The 20,107-nt window shown below is 43.7% G+C and overlaps 2 protein-coding genes across 2 annotated transcripts in view; one reads left to right on the top strand and one right to left on the bottom strand.

Moving 5' to 3' along the window:
• LOC140995746 (immunoglobulin superfamily DCC subclass member 3-like) overlaps positions 1–8,973 on the top strand; it is a gene marked incomplete at its 5' end in the record, with an annotated part of 9,958 nt that extends 985 nt beyond the window's left edge. Inside the window, 11 exons of the mRNA XM_073465823.1 lie at positions 1–88; positions 186–323; positions 406–564; positions 4,597–4,762; positions 5,442–5,689; positions 5,809–5,973; positions 6,210–6,398; positions 6,946–7,053; positions 7,143–7,266; positions 8,103–8,202; positions 8,529–8,973. The exon at positions 1–88 is cut by the window's left edge and continues 43 nt beyond it. Coding sequence (XP_073321924.1) covers positions 1–88; positions 186–323; positions 406–564; positions 4,597–4,762; positions 5,442–5,689; positions 5,809–5,973; positions 6,210–6,398; positions 6,946–7,053; positions 7,143–7,266; positions 8,103–8,202; positions 8,529–8,609 — 1,566 coding nt within the window. The remainder of the gene's footprint in view (positions 89–185; positions 324–405; positions 565–4,596; positions 4,763–5,441; positions 5,690–5,808; positions 5,974–6,209; positions 6,399–6,945; positions 7,054–7,142; positions 7,267–8,102; positions 8,203–8,528) is intronic.
• A 3,518-nt stretch (positions 8,974–12,491) lies between these two features.
• Positions 12,492–19,892, bottom strand: LOC140996420 (gonadotropin-releasing hormone II receptor-like). Its single transcript, XM_073466826.1, has 4 exons — positions 19,763–19,892; positions 17,804–18,335; positions 13,688–13,889; positions 12,492–13,598 (listed from the first exon to the last, which is right to left on the bottom strand). Exons 2-4 carry the CDS (start codon positions 18,332–18,334, stop codon positions 13,198–13,200), a joined length of 1,134 nt encoding a protein of 377 aa, XP_073322927.1. The 5' UTR covers position 18,335; positions 19,763–19,892; the 3' UTR covers positions 12,492–13,197.
• Positions 19,893–20,107: the final 215 nt, after the last annotated feature.

Below are 20,107 nucleotides of genomic sequence, written 5' to 3' on the forward strand. Positions count from 1 at the left end.
CGGCAGACAGACGGCGGCTTGTTTCGCTGCGTCGCCTCAAACATCGCCAACACTCGATACAGCCACGAGGCCCAGCTGTCTGTCACCGGTAAGACCAAACTGAGGGCACAGCAGAACATGTTCCGGTTCTGGTGGTCTGATGTCTTACGGTTCTGGTGGTCTGATGTTTTGTGGTTCTGGTCCAGTTTCAGGATCCAGGACCTACAGAGAGCCCGTCATCCTGTCCGGTCCTCAGAACCTCACCATCAACGTCCACCAGACGGCCATCTTGGAGTGCATCGCCACAGGAAACCCGCGTCCTATCGTGTCCTGGAGTCGCCTTGGTAACCAGAGATCCTTTACTCTCCAGTTATTGATCAGTCAATGCCATTACCATGGTAACACCATGCTCTGTGTGTGTGGCAGATGGACGGTCGATTGGCGTGGAGGGGATCCAGGTGTTGGGAACCGGTAACCTGATGATCTCTGACGCCACGCTGCAGCACTCAGGAGTCTACGTCTGCTCAGCCAACAGACCAGGAAGCAGATCGAGGAGGACGGCGCTCGGACGACTCGTCGTACAAGGTACACACACACACACAGACACACACACACACACACACACACACAGACACACACACACACACAGACACACACACACAGACACACAGACACACACACATACACACACACACACAGACACACACACACACACAGACACACACACACACATACACATACACATACACATACATACACATAGACACACACACATACACATACACATACACATACACACACACACACACACACACACACACACACACACACACACACACAGTTTATGTAGTAACTTTTAGTACAAACAGGATGTGACACAGTGAACAAACTGCAGACACAGTGTGACATCACAACATCGATCAGCTCTGATCATCCTGAGGAAACATTTCTTGTTTGACTCTCACTTCAGATCTCTGATGAACTTGAACTCATCGTGGCGAGTGTGTGTGTATGTGTGTTTTGCTCTTGACCTTCAGTCTGTCTGACTCTTCAGCCCCCTGACCTCTGACCTCTGACCTCTGACTGATGAACAGAACAGTTCTGTGTGTCTCGTTGGATTGGACTCTAAAATGAAATATTGATCTCTGATAAAAACACACGTGATGACATCGTGTTAATAATCCAGCTGAGACCAGAGTTGTGTCATCACTTCTTTAGTCCTGCTCTCGCACGCACGCACACACACACACACACACACACTCACACACACACATACACACAAAAACACACACACACACACACATAATATCGTTATCATGAATTCTTTGGGCCGTGATACCGAGCTGGTTCTGATCTGATAATGTAACAGAATTCTTTATGAACATTTACAAACATGAAATAACGTTCAGAACATGTTGAGGAGGACCGCTGCAGACGGATCAGACCAGACCTCTGACCTCTGACCTCTGACCTCATCACAGCAGCCTGCGGCAGGAAGTGATGCGTTCAGAGACGAAGAGGAGGAGTCGGTTCAGATCAGAGGTCACACAGCTCATTGTGTGTGTGTGTGTGTGTGTGTGTGTTCATTAGAATAAAGATTAGCATGTGAAGAGCTCCACTTCACAATGAGGACTTTATTCACACGTCTGTCTGTCACACACACACACACACGCACACACACACATTACTGAACAGAACTTTAAGAACATTTAAGAACATTTAAGAACCTGATGAACAACAACAACACACAGCTGATGTTCTGTAAACAAAAGATGTTTTCATGTTGCAGATGAAATCAGAACACATTCATTAACATGTTGTAAACAGACTGACAGAATGTAACGTGATGTTAAAGCTCAGGACATGAAACTGATCTGATCAGCTGGTATTGATCAGATCGATCAGTGTGGAACAACATGCTGACACTCTTCTGTCATCATTAAACTCTGTGGAGTCGTTTCACTGCTCAAAGTCTGAGTTGTGTTTTCTAATGTTTGTATGTAACAACCTCAACAACTGCACAAAGTGTGTGTGTGTGTGTGTGTGTGTGAGTGTGTGTGTGTCTTGCTCTTGAACTTCAGTCTCAGAGTGTGTGAAAGGTCGTCGTCTCCACAAATCAACTTAATTTCTCTCTTAATGAATGCCCCCCCCCAGCCCCCCCCCATTGATAAATGGATCCTATTCACCCCCCGACCCCTGTGTGTGTGTGTGTGTGTGTGTGTGTGTGTGGGGGGGGGGGGGGGGGGGGGGGGGGGGTCGTCTGAGGTTACTTGAGGTGACAGAGACTCTTGTGTCTGTGGTCTCTGTTACCGTGGAGACACATCGGCCAGAGGCGAGACAGCACCTGTCTGTCTGCTCTGTGTGTGCGTGTGTGTGTGCGTGTGTCTGCATGGGGGGGGGTCCACAGTCAAAGTGTATCACAAAGAGAGGTTCAAGTTCAGACTGAAGAGTGGGTTTTCTCATGATCAGCTGATGATGTTTCATTCATCAGCTGTTTTTTGTGTATCAGAAAATTTGAACCATAAAAACAACTGAAGACAAAAATAATGAATCAGAATCAACTGAACTGAATGTTCATAAACTCTATGTAACAATACTTTTTATATACAGTATCAATATATAAAATATATATAGTATCAATATATAAAACAAATATAGTATCAATATATAAAATATATATAGTATCAGTAAAATAAAACATATACAGTATCAATATATAAAACAAATATAGTATCAATATATAAAATATATACAGTATCAATATATAAATATATACAGTATCAATATATAAAATATATATAGTATCAATATATAAAATATATATAGTATCAATATATAAAACATACAGTATCAATATATAAAACATACAGTATCAATATATAAAACATACAGTATCAATATATAAAACATACAGTATCAATATATAAAATATATATAGTATCAATATATAAAATATATATAGTATCAATATATAAAATATATATAGTATCAATATATAAAACATACAGTATCAATATATAAAACATACAGTATCAATATATAAAACATATATAGTATCAATATATAAAATATATACAGTATCAATATATAAAACATATATAGTATCAATATATTAAATATATACAGTATAAATATATACAGTAACAATATATAAAATATATATAGTATCAATATATAAATATATACAGTATCAATATATAAAATATATACAGTAAATATATAAATATATAAAGTATCAATATATAAATATATACAGTATCAATATATAAATATATAAAGTGTCAATATATAAATATATACAGTATTAATATATAAAATATATACAGTAACAATATATAAATATATAAAGTATCAATATATAAATATATACAGTATCAATATATAAAATATATACAGTATCAATATATAAAATATATATAGTATCAATATATAAAATATATACAGTATCAATATATAAAACATATATAGTATCAATTTATAAAATATATACAGTATAAATATATAAATATATACAGTAACAATATATAAAATATATATAGTATCAATATATAAATATATACAGTATCAATATATAAAATATATATAGTATCAATATATAAAATATATACAGTATCAATATATAAAACATATATAGTATCAATATATAAAATATATACAGTATCAATATATAAAATATATATAGTATCAATATATAAAATATATACAGTATCAATATATAAAACATACAGTATCAATATATAAATATATAAAGTATCAATATATAAAATATATATAGTATCAATATATAAAACATACAGTATCAATATATAAATATATAAAGTATCAATATATAAATATATACAGTATCAATATATAAAATATATATAGTATCAATATATAAAATATATACAGTATCAATATATAAAACATACAGTATCAATATATAAATATATACAGTATCAATATATAAAACATATATAGTATCAATATATAAAACATATATAGTATCAATATATAAAACATACAGTATCAATATATAAATATATAAAGTATCAATATATAAATATATACAGTATCAATATATAAAACATATATAGTATCAATATATAAAACATACAGTATCAATATATAAATATATATAGTATCAATATATAAAACATACAGTATCAATATATAAATATATATAGTATCAATATATAAAACATACAGTATCAATATATAAATATATACAGTATCAATATATAAATATATAAAGTATCAATATATAAAACATACAGTATCAATATATAAAATATGTAATATATATATATGAGCTCTGCCGCCCTCTGCTGGACAATCAGCTGATACTGCTTCAGTCACTGTCACTGATAGAAAGTATCCGAGTACATCTGATCAGTACTTTTATTTTATTTAAGTACTTAAGCAAATGAAGTATTTAAATTGACCTTCACAAGATAAACAATAAAATACTTCTGATCAATAATCATGATGATCAGATATCACATATATATTACGAGACAGTACTTTTACTGCTGATTCCTCCGATAATACTTAAATACTTTGACTTGATGTAAGATGATGATGATGATGATGATGATGATGTACTGACCTCCTCCTCCTCCTCCTCTGTGCATTCAGCTCCTCCGGAGTTCGTCCAGTGGCCTCAGTCCGTCTCCAGACCAGCAGGGGGCAGCGCGGTCTTCAGCTGCACAGCGTCCGGCGTCCCTGAGCCGCATCTCATCTGGCTGAAGAACGGAAAACTGCTGACGCCCAGCGGCAACGTCAAACTGACCAACGGGAACACGTAAGACACGCTTAGTCAGAGAGGAGGAGAGGAGGAGAGGTGGAGGAGGAGAGGAGGAGGAGGAGGAGAGGAGGAGGATGAGGAGAGGAGGAGGAGAGGAGGAGGAGGAGAGTAGGAGGAGAGGAGATGAGGAGGAGAGGAGGAAGAGGAGCAGGAGGAGGAGACTCTTCATCCTCACAGAATCAACCTTCACCAGAGTTTAAATAAAGTTCTGACAGTTTGAACAAAGTTTGGAAGTTGACTCTCCAGTACGGATCAGAACCACCAGAGTAGTAAAAAGTACTTGAAATCGTACTCGAATAAAAGTAAAGATGTAGTTTTAAAATATTACTTTGGTAAAAGTTAAAGTCACTCGTATGGATAGTACTCGAGTAAAAGTCTTAAAATGTCTGATATTAAATGTACTGAAGTATCAAAGTATCAGTAAAGTAACTGATCCATATATTTACATGTATAAACTGAGTCAGCTGATCATCATCAATCAGTTTGTATATGATTGATGATAAAATCAATGAATTAAATGAGCTACTTTGGGTCTGATGCAACATGTAATCTGTAACTAAAGTAATCAAATAAATGTAGTGGAATGGAAATATTAAGATGCAGAAAATGGAAATACTCAAGTAAAGTAATAGTGCCTCAGAATTATACTTGAGTAAAAGTACTCTGTCTCCTGCAGGACTCTGGCCGTCACCCGGATCACCCCCGAGGACGAGGCCATATATCAGTGCATCGCAGAGAACAGTGCCGGCACTAACCAGGCCAGCGCCCGCCTCGCCATCAGCCAGGGGCCCGAGCTGCCCGAGGCCCCCGCCGGCCTCCAGGCCACGCCCCTCAGCCCCAGCAGCCTGCAGCTGACCTGGGAACAGCCGACCGACGTCAACCAGCAGATCATCGGATACGTCCTGCACATCAGACGACTCGGAGGTAAGACTCCGACCGGAGGGAGGTCAGAGTGAGGTGAAGTCGTCAAGATACAAGATACAAGATTCAGACCTCTGACCTTTGACCTCTGACCTTTGACCTCTGACCTTTGACCTCCTCAGAGCCGGACAGCGCGGAGCTGCAGGAGGCTGTCAGCAAGACAACCTTCAGACATGATGTCGACAACCTGGACGCAGCCACCACCTACTCCATCTACCTGAAGGCTTACTCTGCTCTGGGAGGAAGTCAGCAGTCCAACACCATCACTGCCACCACCAAGGGAGGAGGTGAGTCCACCTTAAACACTCTGTCCACTTTAAATACTCTCAGATGTTCTCAGATGTTCTCAGGTGTTCTCAGATGTTCTCAGATGTTCTCAGGTGTTCTCAGATGTTCTCAGATGTTCTCAGGTGTTCTCAGATGTTCTCAGGTGTTCTCAGATGTTCTCAGGAATTCTCAGATGTTCTTAGGTGTTCTCATATGTTCTTCATGTGACCTCAGTGTCTCTCTGTCTGTCCCACAGTTCCCAGCTCTCCCAGTTTCTTCACTAAGGTTCTGAACCAGACGGCCATGCAGGTGTACTGGGAGCTGCCCAGTAAGGCGGGGCAGCTGGAGGGCTTCAGACTGGAGTACCGCGGGGTTTCCAACCCAGAAGTCCAGGGGCAGGAGACCTTCCCAGCACACATCAACACCCACACCATCTCGCACCTGGGTAAGTACAGGAACTGTTAGCCTAGCTTAGCATGGAGACTAACAGGAAAACAGTTAGCCTAGCTTAGCATGAGGACTAACAGCGGTGGAGCCTGTAGCTGGTTTGGTTCTGGACCTTTACGTTATAACCACACGTTGTGTTTCTGTATTTTAGTTTGTGAATCAGATCATAATGTTGGAAGATTGAATCTGCAGAAGAAGAAGTAGTTTAAATCAATAAATGTTAAAGTTGTGGATGTTTTTGTGTGAGATGAGACTTCAGCTCACTTTGAGAGTTTCTCATGTATCTGAAGTGTTTTCAGTATTTCAGAGTTGAGCAGCTAGTTAAAAATGCTAACTGCTGCTAAAACCACCGTGTCTCCTAAACGTGTGACATAAACATGTCAGACAGACTCTGATGAAGCTATACCTGCTGCTAGCCGTGCTCACAACACAACGCTAATATTTAGTAAGCTTATCAGTTGTAATTGTGGGGCTAACAGTGTTTATGCTTAGCTATGCTAAGCTAACAGTCAGCATGTCCTGACCTGTTTGTCTCCACCGTGCAGAGCCGGCAGCAGTTTATGAGATCCAGCTGGTGGCGTTTAACGGGAACGGAGACGGACCGTCCAACCACCGCCTGGTGTCTCTAACTGAGGGAGCAAAGACTGCTGCAGGTAGGACACCTGATGACCTCTGACCTCTGACCTTTGACCCTCTGTGACACCAGTAGAACCAGTTTAACCTGTTGTGTTCGTGTCTTCAGCTGGTCCGAGCTGTAACTGTGATCAGAGCAACGGCTCCGTGTCCACTCTGCTTGTCGGAGTCCATAGCAGCCTCGCCTGCATCCTCTGCTGCCTGCTCTTCATCCTGCTGGGCTACAGACGCAGGTGAGACCTTCATCTTCATCATCACCATCATCATCTTCACCATCATCACCATCATCATCATTATCATCACCATCAACATCATCACCATCATCATCATAACCATCATCATCACCATCATCATCATCATTATCATCATCTTCATCACCATCATTATCACCATCATTATCACCATCATCATCATCATCATCATTATCATCACCATCAACATCATCACCATCATCATCATAACCATCATCATCACCATCATCATCATTATCATCATCTTCATCACCATCATTATCACCATCATTATCACCATCATCATCATCATCACCATCATCATTATCATCATCTTCATCATTATCACCATCACCACCATCATTATCACCATCATCATCATAACCATCATCATCACCATCATCATCATCATTATCATCATCTTCATCACCAACATCATCATCATCACCATCATCATCATCATCATCATCATAACCATCTTCATCATCATCACCATCATCACCATCATCACCACCAACATCATCATCATCACCATCATCACCACCAACATCATCATCATCACCATCATCATCACCATCATCACCATCATCATCATCACCATCATCACCATCATCATCATCACCATCATCATCATCATCATCATCACCATCATCATCACCAACATCATCATCACCATCATCATCATCACCATCATCACCACCAACATCATCATCATCACCATCATCATCACCATCATCACCATCATCATCATCACCATCATCACCATCACCATCGTCATCATCATCATCATCATCACCACCGTCATCATCATCATCTTCCTCACTCTGGTTTGTGTTCAGTCTCTTTTGCAGGAAGGAGGTCAGCTGGGAGACTCCGCCCACCCTGAATGGTGTCCGAGGTCCTAAAGGTCACACACCTGAGAGCATCGAGCTGAGCCAGGTAACACACACACACACACACACACACACACTATGATTCATCACCTGGTTGGATCATTCCAGGTATCCATGGCAACCACACCGTTACAGGTGTTGTTTACCTGTAAGTGTCTGCTGACACTCGCACACATTTAAACTATGTGGGTTTAAAAGCCTGCAGCTCCTCCAGTTAGTTAGAAGTGAAGACGCCTCTTAGATGAGACGTGAAACATCTTCAACAAACTGAAACAAGTCCAGTTGACTACGATACAGAACTCAGGGCTTTTATTTTGGAAGTCATTTGACATCATCATTATCTAACAGTGCTCCTGTCTGCTCCGCCCACAGAGGTCTGACCCCGCCCCTCCTCCAGTGATGGTCATGGTTGAACCGACTCCACCTGCCCAGCCCGGCACAAGCACCGGATAAAAACCACACACACCTCCTCCTTTTCCTCCTCCTCCTCCTCTTCCTCCTCCTCCTCCTCCATCCTGTGGCCACCTCTCCTCCTGACAGCCTTATAGCCACTCCAGCCTTTATGAATGAGAGATGAGAGTTAATTGATCTATAATTGATTTAGATGTTGAGTCTGTGTGAGGAACTTCCTGCGAGCGTCTGATTCAACACGGGAACAAAAACCTTCCAACACCTCAAACACTTCAGATGTCCTCGAGCTTCGACTGATTTCAGACGGAAACCAAAGCTGAATTCTTCTGATCTGATCTTTAACGTTAGCATTTGTCTGAATCTTGAAGCCATTGGTCAGACAACTGCGGTCACACGACTGTGGTCAGATCACTGTGGTCACACGACTGCGGTCAGATCACTGTGGTCACACGACTGTGGTCAGATCACTGTGGTCACAAGACTGTGGTCACAAGACTGTGGTCAGATCACTGTGGTCACACGACTGTGGTCAGATCACTGTGGTCACAAGACTGTGGTCAGATCACTGTGGTCAAACGACTGTGGTCAGATCACTGCGGTCACACGAGTGCGGTCACATGACTGCGGTCACACGACTGCGGTCAGACGACTGCGGTCACACGACTGCGGTCACACGACTGCGGTCACACGACTGTGGTCAGACGACTGCGGTCACACGACTGTGGTCACACGACTGCGGTCACACGACTGCGGTCAGACGACTGCGGTCAGACGACTGTGGTCAGATCACTGTGGTCACACGACTGTGGTCAGACGACTGCGGTCAGACGACTGTGGTCAGATCACTGTGGTCACACGACTGTGGTCAGACGACTGTGGTCAGATCACTGTGGTCACACGACTGTGGTCAGACGACTGTGGTCAGACGACTGCGGTCACACGACTGTGGTCAGATCACTGTGGTCACACGACTGTGGTCAGACGACTGTGGTCAGACGACTGTGGTCAGACGACTGCGGTCAGACGACTGTGGTCAGACGACTGTGGTCAGATCACTGTGGTCAGACGACTGTGGTCAGACGACTGTGGTCAGACGACTGTGGTCAGATCACTGTGGTCACACGACTGCGGTCAGATGACTGCGGTCACACGACTGCGGTCACATGCCTGCAACTGGTTCCCGTATCGTATCAGACGCTGACGCCGTGGCGTCCTGGATGCTTCCTGTCGTAACCAAAACCTTTTTCCTTCAGTTTGGGATCATTTTGAGTTTGTCACCGTCGGTGCCGAGATTCTTGAGACGATGAGGCCTTCCACGGGTCTGACCAGAGACCAGGTCCTCAGATAGACCTACCTGAGCAGGTGTGGGTCCTCTGAGGATCAGAGCCAAAGGGATGTATGATGCTCTGGTCAGCAGGTGACTGTGGAGGACGTTAGATCCTCTGCTCTGCTTTAGCTTCAGTGTTTGTTTGTCTCACCGAGTTCGCCTCCAATCAGGATGTAGAGGAAGTCGACAGCTGGCTTTTCTCCTCCTTCTCCTCCTCTTCCCTCCTGCTCCTCCTCCCTCTTCCTCCTCCTCCCTCCTCTGACTCTCTACCAAACTCTTTACCTCCAAAGCGAGCTACTTCGGGCTTCACGCCAAACGCCTTCATGGGACCGTTAGCCTCCTGCTGCTGGTCAAGCTAACCTACCTCAAACCAAAAGGCTCCTCCGGGGCCACGTTACCATTTTCTACCTTTTTGAACCAATGCTGATGTCCTGTACCTGACTGTCTCCCAGAACCCCTTCAGACTCTGAATGTTACTGGTCTGAACCTCCAGTGATGGATCAGTCCTTCGTCCTCAAAGACAAGCTGAAACCACAGAAGACCTCAGATACCTTTTACTTTGTACTCGTTTGACTTCTTGTCCGACTCCCAACAGAGTCCTCCAGTGCTGCTTCCAGGACCCAAAACCTGATCCAGATCTTTGTTCCAACAGACTAAGAGACTTACGGGGTCTGGAGAGGACAGTCCTGAGCTTCTACAGAAACCTTATCTAGGTTTTCAGGTCCCAAAGTCAACTGTCAGCTGCACCTCAGTCTCATGTTTTGGGCTGTGTTAATGAGCCCAGTAATGAAACCTGATCCAGGTCTGAGTGTTCAGAATCTAAAATTACTTTGAGTTGGACCAGAGTCCTGACCTTTAAGTTCAAAAGCCTCCCCAGATCTTTTCCTCTGCAGCAGGATAGAGATCAGCCTCTAGAGTCCAAGGACTGACCACAGTCCAAAAACCAGGTCCAGGTCCTCCACAGAGTCACTGATCTATTGGACAGTTTGGGTCATGGAGCTCACCTAAGATGTTGGAGAACGACCCGACTGAAGTCTGTAAACAAAGGAAGAGTGTGTCCTGGTCGTCATGGAGACGCCTCCTCCTCCTGAGCAGAACCGACGAGTGTCAGTCGACACCTGAGAGACAAACAGACGGACCAGGAAAGTTTGGACACTGTGGACGTCTCAGTGCGAGACGTCTGCCCCAAGTGTATGTTTTATTTTTGCGGAGGCGGCCACTTCCTGTCACCTGGCCGCAGGTGTGTGCAGCCTCGTCGGCCATGTTTAAACTGGCCTGATGTTTATAAAGTCTTTGTGTCGATGAACAGCAGCTTTCTGTAGTTTCAGCCAAACTTCCAAATATTCTTTAAAACAAGCTGAACGACGTCCAAAGAGAAAAAGTTTCACCGTTTTCAAAATGTTTGTTTTCACTTCCTGTTTCCAGAGTCGAAGAACAAACCAAACCAAAAGAAATCCTCAGATCAATACTTCAGATGAACACAATAAATGTATATTTTCATATATTTGAGCATGAAGAGTTCAAAGAGCCAAAAAACTGATGATAGAAACACTTTGACCAAAAGCTGGAGAACAAACTTCAGATCTGTGTTCACTTTGTGTTTGAATGTCTCTGATCCTCCAGAACACAGACCCGAGGACTGTAACAGTACCTTAGAAATACTACATGTACTGCAGTACTCAGTGTAACCTCAGTGTCAGACAAAAAACTTGAATTATTGATGTGATATTCAGTGTTTTCGTTACGTTTGATTTTAGTTTGTGAGCAGATTAACTTGTCCCCTCGAGTCCATCGAGTCCCTTCAGCTGGACTCACCGTCACATCAGTGAGACGCAGCAGATAGACTGAGCCTCCTCAGGGTCAAAGGTCAGAGGTGACGTCAGATCGAGTTGCTCTCAAACCAGTCGAGTGTTTCTGAACAGACTAAATGTTTTAATGTCGGCTGTTCTTTTTCGAGAACTTTCTTCTTTCAGTTCTTGTTTTTCCGTCGCTGCCAAAACGAAAATGTTTTATTATAATTGCTGATAATATTATGATTATTACCATTTGACCTCCCTGTTTTTATATTGTTTGACTTTTTCTGATGATGTTTGTTGGTAGCTGAATGATGTAAAGATGCTTTTGAATTGTAGAAAAGTTGTGTTTTCAGCTGAAGGTAGACACATTAAACTGGACATTAGCCATATTTAATGATAATAAGCCATACATGTGATTTCTGAGCCATATTACACAGATGTTTTATATAAAGAGCTGATAGTTTGAATTCAGACTGCTTCCGCCTGTCGACACACTGTAGAAACTAAAACTAAGATGTAGAGATCGTAGTGATGAAGGCTAGAACCAATGAGAAAAGTGATGCTTTAATATTTCTGATTTCTTTTCTCTCTAAACATTTTATTTTCATTAATGTGTCAAAAAAAAGAAAAGCGTCCCAAAGCTTTAAACAGAACAGACGGAGGACGACGTCTGATCCACCTGGACTGTTTAGTGAAGATGAGTTTTGTTTGTGATGTTTTGATCTGATGAACTCTTCTTTGTATCTGAACGTGTTTCCTTTCTGATGTTTAGACACATGAAAACCAAATAAAACTGAAGTAGAAAACAGACGTCTGGTTGTTTATTAACTGCCTGAAACAGTCTGTGTTCACTCGTCCGTCACAACTGAGGCTCATTATTTCATCATTGCCTCGATAATTTAAATCAGTTTCATCTTAAAGGCCAAAACTCAAAGTTGAGTTTCAGTCTCATGAGGACAAATAAAGTTCATCCTGATCTCAATGAGTTTGAACCAAATGTTCAGTTTGTTTCCACAAAATCAGGTTTAGGAAAAATTTCAGTGGCGTTAAAAAAGACAATTATAATCATTAGCAGCTTATCGATTGATTAATGATCGTATCAGCTGACATGTTTGAGAGTCAGACAGCAGATTTACAGAAGTTGTTTAGTTCCTCTTTAACATTAATAATCTTTAACATTAATATTGACAATAATCAATTATCTGTCTCACTTTGATTTGATCAAACGTTTCAGTCCACAGTAACTCTGGGAGATCAATATTGGAATAAGATCAAGGACCAATCAGCTGTCTTCCTGGTGGAGCGGCTGTAGTTTAGTCATTGGCTCGCTCTTTTTGTCCTGTTGAAGCTGCAGGAAGTGTTTTTGTCCACCAGGGGGCACACACAGTCCAGGGCCAGCTGACAGAGTCCTGATCCACCTTCAGCTGATCCAGTCCATGTTTTCATCCTGACTGTGTTCAGGTACAGAATGTGACATCATATGACTCCTGTCCTCTGATAAGTGGCGTTAGTCTCCTGCAGCCTGGTTGTTGGTGGCGGGGTCCATCTCATGCTCGCCACTGTGAGGACCCTGCTGGACGGACAGTCGATCTGGAGATCGCAGTGACGCTTTGCTCCTCGTCCTGTGGCAGCAGGCGGCGAGGTCGGCCCTGAAGGACGGCGTGTAGAAGCCGTAGATGATGGGGTCACAGCAGGTGTTCAGGTTCCCGAACACGAAGAGAGCGTGGTGGACGTACTCAGGAGTGATGCGCAGCATGTCAGGCTGGAACCAGTACCAGATCCCCAGCAGGTAGTACGGCGTCCAGCACACCACGAAGGACAGCACAATGACCACCGTCATCTTCAGAGTCTTCATCCGAGCCTTTGGAATGATGTCAGTGCCGCTGCGACGCAGGTATGACTCACCTGCTGAGAGAGGGCGGGGCTCCGTTAGTGATGTCACACTGTCAGTGATGTCACTGTCAGTGTAATACAGGTGTGTTAGAGGTGTGTCTTACCTCTGTCCCTCAGGTGCTGCAGGTGTATGTGCAGCAGGATGCGGCTGTAGCAGCAGCTCATCACCAGCAGGGGGACGACGTACAGCGTGGTGAAGTGGAACATGTTGTACAGTGTTTCCTGCCAGCGGCGGCTGAAGCTGCCGTGAGTCGCACACTGAGTGAAGTCCACGGCCTCCACCCGGATCGCCCTGAAGATAAACAGCTGCAGGGAGACACAGAAAATTCTTATTGCTACCTGAGTCCAGGTGGAGTCTACATGAAGCCCAGTTGGAGCTCAGGTGGAGTCCAGGTGAAGCCCAGGTGGAGTTCAGGTGGAGTCCAGGTGGAGTCCAGGTGAGGGTCTGGGACCAGATTTATCAGTAAAGAAATCAGAAATGATCAGAGTGACAAATTGTTGGTGCTACTGTCAGGACTTCAGGATGATTACAAGACAGATGACAGGATGTTATAAACTTAATGTTCACCTGGAGTTCACCTGCTCAACAGTGAAACAGATTATCTGACCCTATCAAGGCAGGAACATCTCTTTCAGTGTTGGATGTATTTATTTTAAATGATACTAGTTTTAGTTCTCAGTGAGAGTATTAAACTGTTTCTGCTGCTCAGTGAAACTAAATTGTTTGTTTTCCAGCTGTAAGAGGCCTCTTAGCGTTGTTAGCATTCCTTTTTGAAACCAAGGGGAACCGTTAGCCCGAGCTAACAGCAGGAAGTTTAATCTCTCCAACATTCCTGCAGGGATTTAACGAGCGCAGGTTCACTGTGAACCGACGACTTTCGCCTGCATCACAGCAAACAGCAGGTTTGACATCTCATTATGATCAGAAGATGAACTGATGATGAAATAATCAGCTGCTGAACACGTTTAATCAATAATCAGATGGATTTCTTCAGTTTGACTTTCAGATTAACATCTCATGAATATTAATATTAACATTAAAGCTGTGAGAAATTTTCTGCAGCTGCTCCATGAAATATTTACAAGACATGAGAAAAAACTGCACAAGTGTGTGTGTGTCTGTGTGTGTTTCATAAATTTCTGCTCCAAACAACGATCAGAAAAAAATCAGAACAGACTGAAACATATAAACCATTTTACTGTCATGACATGTCAATCATCATCATCACCATCATCACCATCACCATCATCATCATCATGATCACATCACCACCACCATCACATCACCATCACCACCATCATCACATCACCATCATCATCATCACCACCATCACATCACCATCATCATCATCACCACCATCATCATCATCATGATCACATCACCACCATCATCACATCACCATCACCACCATCACCACCATCATCATCACCACCATCATCATCATCATGATCACATCATCACCATCATCACATCACCATCATCATCACATCACCATCATCATCACATCACCATCATCACATCACCATCATCACATCACCATCATCATCATCACCACCATCATCACATCACCATCATCATCTCCACCATCATCACATCACCATCACAACCATCATCACATCATCACCATCATCATCACATCACCATCATCATCTCCATCATCACCACCATCACCACCATCATCACATCACCATCACCACCATCATCACATCACCATCATCACATCACCATCATCATCACCATCACCATCACCATCATCACATCACCATCATCACATCACCATCATCATCACCATCTTCACATTATCATCACCATCACCATCATCATCATCATCATCACCATCATCATCACCACCATCATCATCATTATCTTCACCATCATCATCATCATCACCATCATCACCACCATCATCACATCACCATCATCACATCACCATCATCATCATCATCACCATCACCATCATCATCATCACCATCATTTCATCATCACCATCATCATCACCACCATCATCTCATCATCACCATTATCACATTATCATCACCATCATCATCACCATCAACATTATCACCTTCACCACCACCATCATCATCACCACCATCATCATCACCACCATCATCATTAAAATCATCATCATCATCATCATCATCATTATCATCACCATCATCATCACCATCACCATCATTAAAATCACCATCATCATCATTAAAATCATCATTATCATCATCACCACTGTCATCATCATCATCATCATCATCATCACCACCATCTTCATCATCATCTTCACCATCACCATCATCACCATCATCATCATCACCACCACCATCTTTATCATCATCATCATCATCATCACCATCATCACCATCATCATCACCACCATCATTATCATCATTATCTTCATCATCATCATCACCATCATCATCACCACCATCATCATTATCATCATTGGAACGTAGATCGACAAGTAAATAAGTAAGTAAGTCTTCCAGCTCAGCTCCAGCTTCACCACAACAGTCCAGTACAACGTCTGCTGTACTGCTGACGCAGCACCAAACCGTCAGTCCATCTCACACTCCATTTTTGGGGCCAGTCCACTAACTTCCAGCAGAGAATCAAGGACTCTCTAATCCCTGTAAACTGCCCAGTGCCTGCTGAAGGTCACCGATCAGAACCACATTATCTGCAAAAAGCAGACATGCAATTCAGAGTTGCACGAACCAGACACTCTCCTCACCACAGCTGCACCTCTACATCCTGTCCATGAATATCACAGACAGGATCGGTGACCAGGGACAAACCTGGAGGAGTCCAACACCACCTGGAAACACGTTTGACTTTGAGTTAAGAGAAACAGCTCTCACTTTGGTTATACTGTATAATGACTGGTAAGCTCTTACCAACGGTATCGGTACCCCATACTCCCAGATTACCCCCAACAGGAATCCCTGGGGGACACGGTCATAGGCCTTCTCTAAGTCCACAAAACACATGTAGACTGGGTTGTCAAACTCCCATGAACCCATCAGCAAGGCAGCAAGGGTGAAGAACTGGTCCACTGTTTCATGACCAGGATGGGTCCATATTTTGTTCAACAACATCTGAGGTTCTACAATCAGTCGACACCTCTTTTCCAGAGACCTCTGCCAACGATGTGGTCAAATCTTCCCCCGAGTCTTCAGACCCTCTACAGAAGACAGTTTAGTTGGGTTCAGGAGTTCCTCGAAGTGTACCTTCCCCTGCCTGACAATATCCTCAGTCCACGTCAGCAGTTCTCCACTGCTAAACACAGCCTGAGCCCAGCCCTGCTTTCCTTTCCTGAGTCATTGAATGGTTTACTAGACTGCCCCAGGCCAACAGAAAGTCCCTCTTGCCTCCCTGACTTCCTCCCACACTAGGTTTACTTCAGCAGCCGCTGAAGCCGCAGCCCTTCTAGCCTCCTTGTACCAGTCTGCTGCAGGTACTAATGACTTTCTCAGTTTCAGATCTGGCCGTCTGTTCCACCCAATCACCTCAGAGATTCTCCAGCGTTGCCCATGTGAGCATTGAAGTCCCCCAGGAGAACTAGTCCCCAGATGAAACCCTTTCCAGGATGCCACTCGGACCAGTCTGAGGGGCCAGGGTGCCCAGGACCCTGCCTTTGTTTGCCAGACAGCAGACATTGCACTTAACTCCGATGTCTGTCCCTGCAGTGATGGGTCCACAGGGTGGTGGCTCCATGTAGTTTTTCTGGGCTTTACCCAGGCAAACCCCATGGAATAAAGCCTCCCCAGGGAGCTCCCCTCCCAGAACTGGCTCCAGGAGGGAGTCTGGTTTCCCTAGTCCAGGTACTCCACCCCTCATGTGGCTGATTCATACAAGGTCTTTGAATTGCTCTTAGTCTGGTCCCTCCTCTGAGACCAGTTTACCTCGAGAGATCCTTCCAGGAACAATTGTCAGTCCCGCCCCCTCTCTCTGAATGGTTGGACATTGCCTTGAGATTTCATTGGTTAAAGTTCAGTGAGACTGATGGCGGCGGTTCAGTTCATGACAGGAAGTGATTGTGTCTGGACCGTCAATATTAAATCCACTGTCAAACACTCAACTGTCAACCTCTCAGTACCTGCAGTGATGTCATTGTTACCTGTGGTGATGTCAGAGTTAGCTGTGGTGATGTCAGAGTTACCTGTGGTGATGTCAGAGTTAGCTGTGGTGATGTCATTGTTACCTGTGGTGATGTCAGAGTTACCTGTGGTGATGCGAGCAGCAGGCTGAGGCTCCAGGCCAGCAGAAGCATGCGTCGGTTCCTGCTGTGCGCGCTAAGAGCGTCCAGTGGGTGCAGGATGGCGTGCTGGCGGTCAAGACTGATGACGACAAGGATGAAGGCGGAGGCGTGCATGGCGAACAGCTTCAGGAAGCAGAGCAGCTTACAGAGCGTGTCTCCTCCGTACCACTGCACCGTCATGTTCCACACCATGTCCAGAGGCATCACCACAAACGTCATCATCAGGTCGGCCGACGCCAGGCTCAACATCAGCGGCCGCAGGTGAGATGCCAGCCGTCGGCCACGCCCACACCACACGCTGGCCAATAGGGCGAGGTTACTGCAGGCGGCAAACAGGAAGAGGATGAAGGTGGCACCAACACGGAACTGAGCGGCCCGGGTGAAACTGGGAGCCTCCCAGCCTGTGAGAGGGGGGAACTGGGAGGTGTTGGGAGGGGCCGTGGCTACTGAACTGGTGGGTAATGACAGACTTGCAACAGACCAGTTACCTGACATCCTGCAGAGAAGAAGAAGAAACAGGTCATGAGTGATGTCACATCTGATGTAACTTTCTTCAAAGTGAGGATGTAGGTCACAACTCTTAAAGGGACAGTCCAACATTTTGGTAAATCCTCTGAGTCACATGTTTCTGACAGGACGTGGTTAGCCTAGCTTAGCAAATAGCCTGGAAGCAAGAGGAAACTGTTAGCCTAGCTTAGCACATTGACTGGAAGCAAGAGGAAACTGTTAGCCTAGCCCCATCGAAATGTGTTTACATCACGTGTTGTTTGTTGTTTACATCACGTGTTGTTTGTTGTTTACATCACATGTTGATCATATGAAAGGTGACATCAGTTCTCTGTAAATGTCACATTTTTCTTCTTCACTCTGTCAGGTCTGACAAGTCTTAAAGTAACTACAGTAACTAAAATAACTACAGTAACTATAGTAACTATAGTAACTTGAGTGACAACAGCCGTCACTGCCCCACCGCCCCCCAACAAAATAAAAGCAGGGAAATACAGTTCTGAGAATCCTAACAGAGAGAAAACAACAAAATATCTTCTATCAAATTAATATTTATTTGATATTGATTAAACTGTATTATCACACACACACACACACACACACAGGTCAGTTTACAGCTCCGAGCTGTCTACAGTCTATTTTCGGATCTGTGGTCTGTGTTTAAGTGTGTTTATGTGTGTGTGTGTGTGTGTGTGTGTGATGTCACCTTGGCAACCGCCACCTCTCTCTCACTTCAGACCTGCAGTGTCAGGCCCCACCCCCCTCACGTAATTGGCTGAAATGTCCTTCTGGATGAAAGTAAAGTCATTAAAGCCATCATGCTGACACACACACCCATACACACACACACACACACACACACACACACACACACACACACACACACTCTCTCTCTCTCTCTCTCTCTCTCTCTCACACACACACACACACACACACACAGACTCTCTCTCTCTCACTCACACACACACACACACACTGAGCAGGGCTCTGATTGGACAAAGCAGAGATATAATCATGGATCCAAATAAAAAAGACAAACAGTTTATTTTAATTCTCACAGGAAGTCACATTCAGTCTTACCTCATCAGAAACACCTGATCACACCTGATCAGGTCTGATCAGAACCAGTTAAACAGATAAAAACTTTTTCAATTCCATCAAAGTTCACAAAAACTGTCAAAAGTGAAGAAAGGACTCAATGTGAAGCAACACGGTTTAAATCGGAGTGATGATCAGATCAATGAAGTCGATTATTAACTGAAAGTCTCAGACTTGTTTAAAATGACAAAAAATCAAAGTGAACATTTTAATAACGTTGATCCATCTGACTGAAAACATTTCAAATTAAGGCTGCTGTTTACTGAGCCCCCGCTGTCTGTCGTGATGCTCTTATTCTGAAAGAGTCTGTGTTTTTACCTGATCAGCAGCTCTGGATGTTTCGCTCCTCTGGTCTCCTCCTCATGTTCTCTGCTCAGGAACCCACAGAGAACCTGAAGAACCCGGACTGATGAACAGAAGCTCAGCTCAGCTTCCTGTCGACTGCAGCAGCTCCAGAAACACTGAAGAGAACCTGCAGACTGCAGCTCAGGGAGGAGGAGCTCCACCAGAGGGGCTGTGTGTGTGTGTGCAGTGTGTGCGTGTGTATGTACAGTGTGTGTGTGTGTGTGTACAGTGTGCGTGTGTGTGTCTGTACAGTGTGCGTGTGTGTGTCTGTACAGTGTGTGTGTGTGTGTACAGTGTGTGTGTGTACAGTGTGTGTGT

Source organism: Pagrus major, chromosome 5 (assembly GCF_040436345.1).
Source record: "Pagrus major chromosome 5, Pma_NU_1.0".
Classification (NCBI taxonomy): Eukaryota; Metazoa; Chordata; class Actinopteri; order Spariformes; family Sparidae; genus Pagrus; species Pagrus major.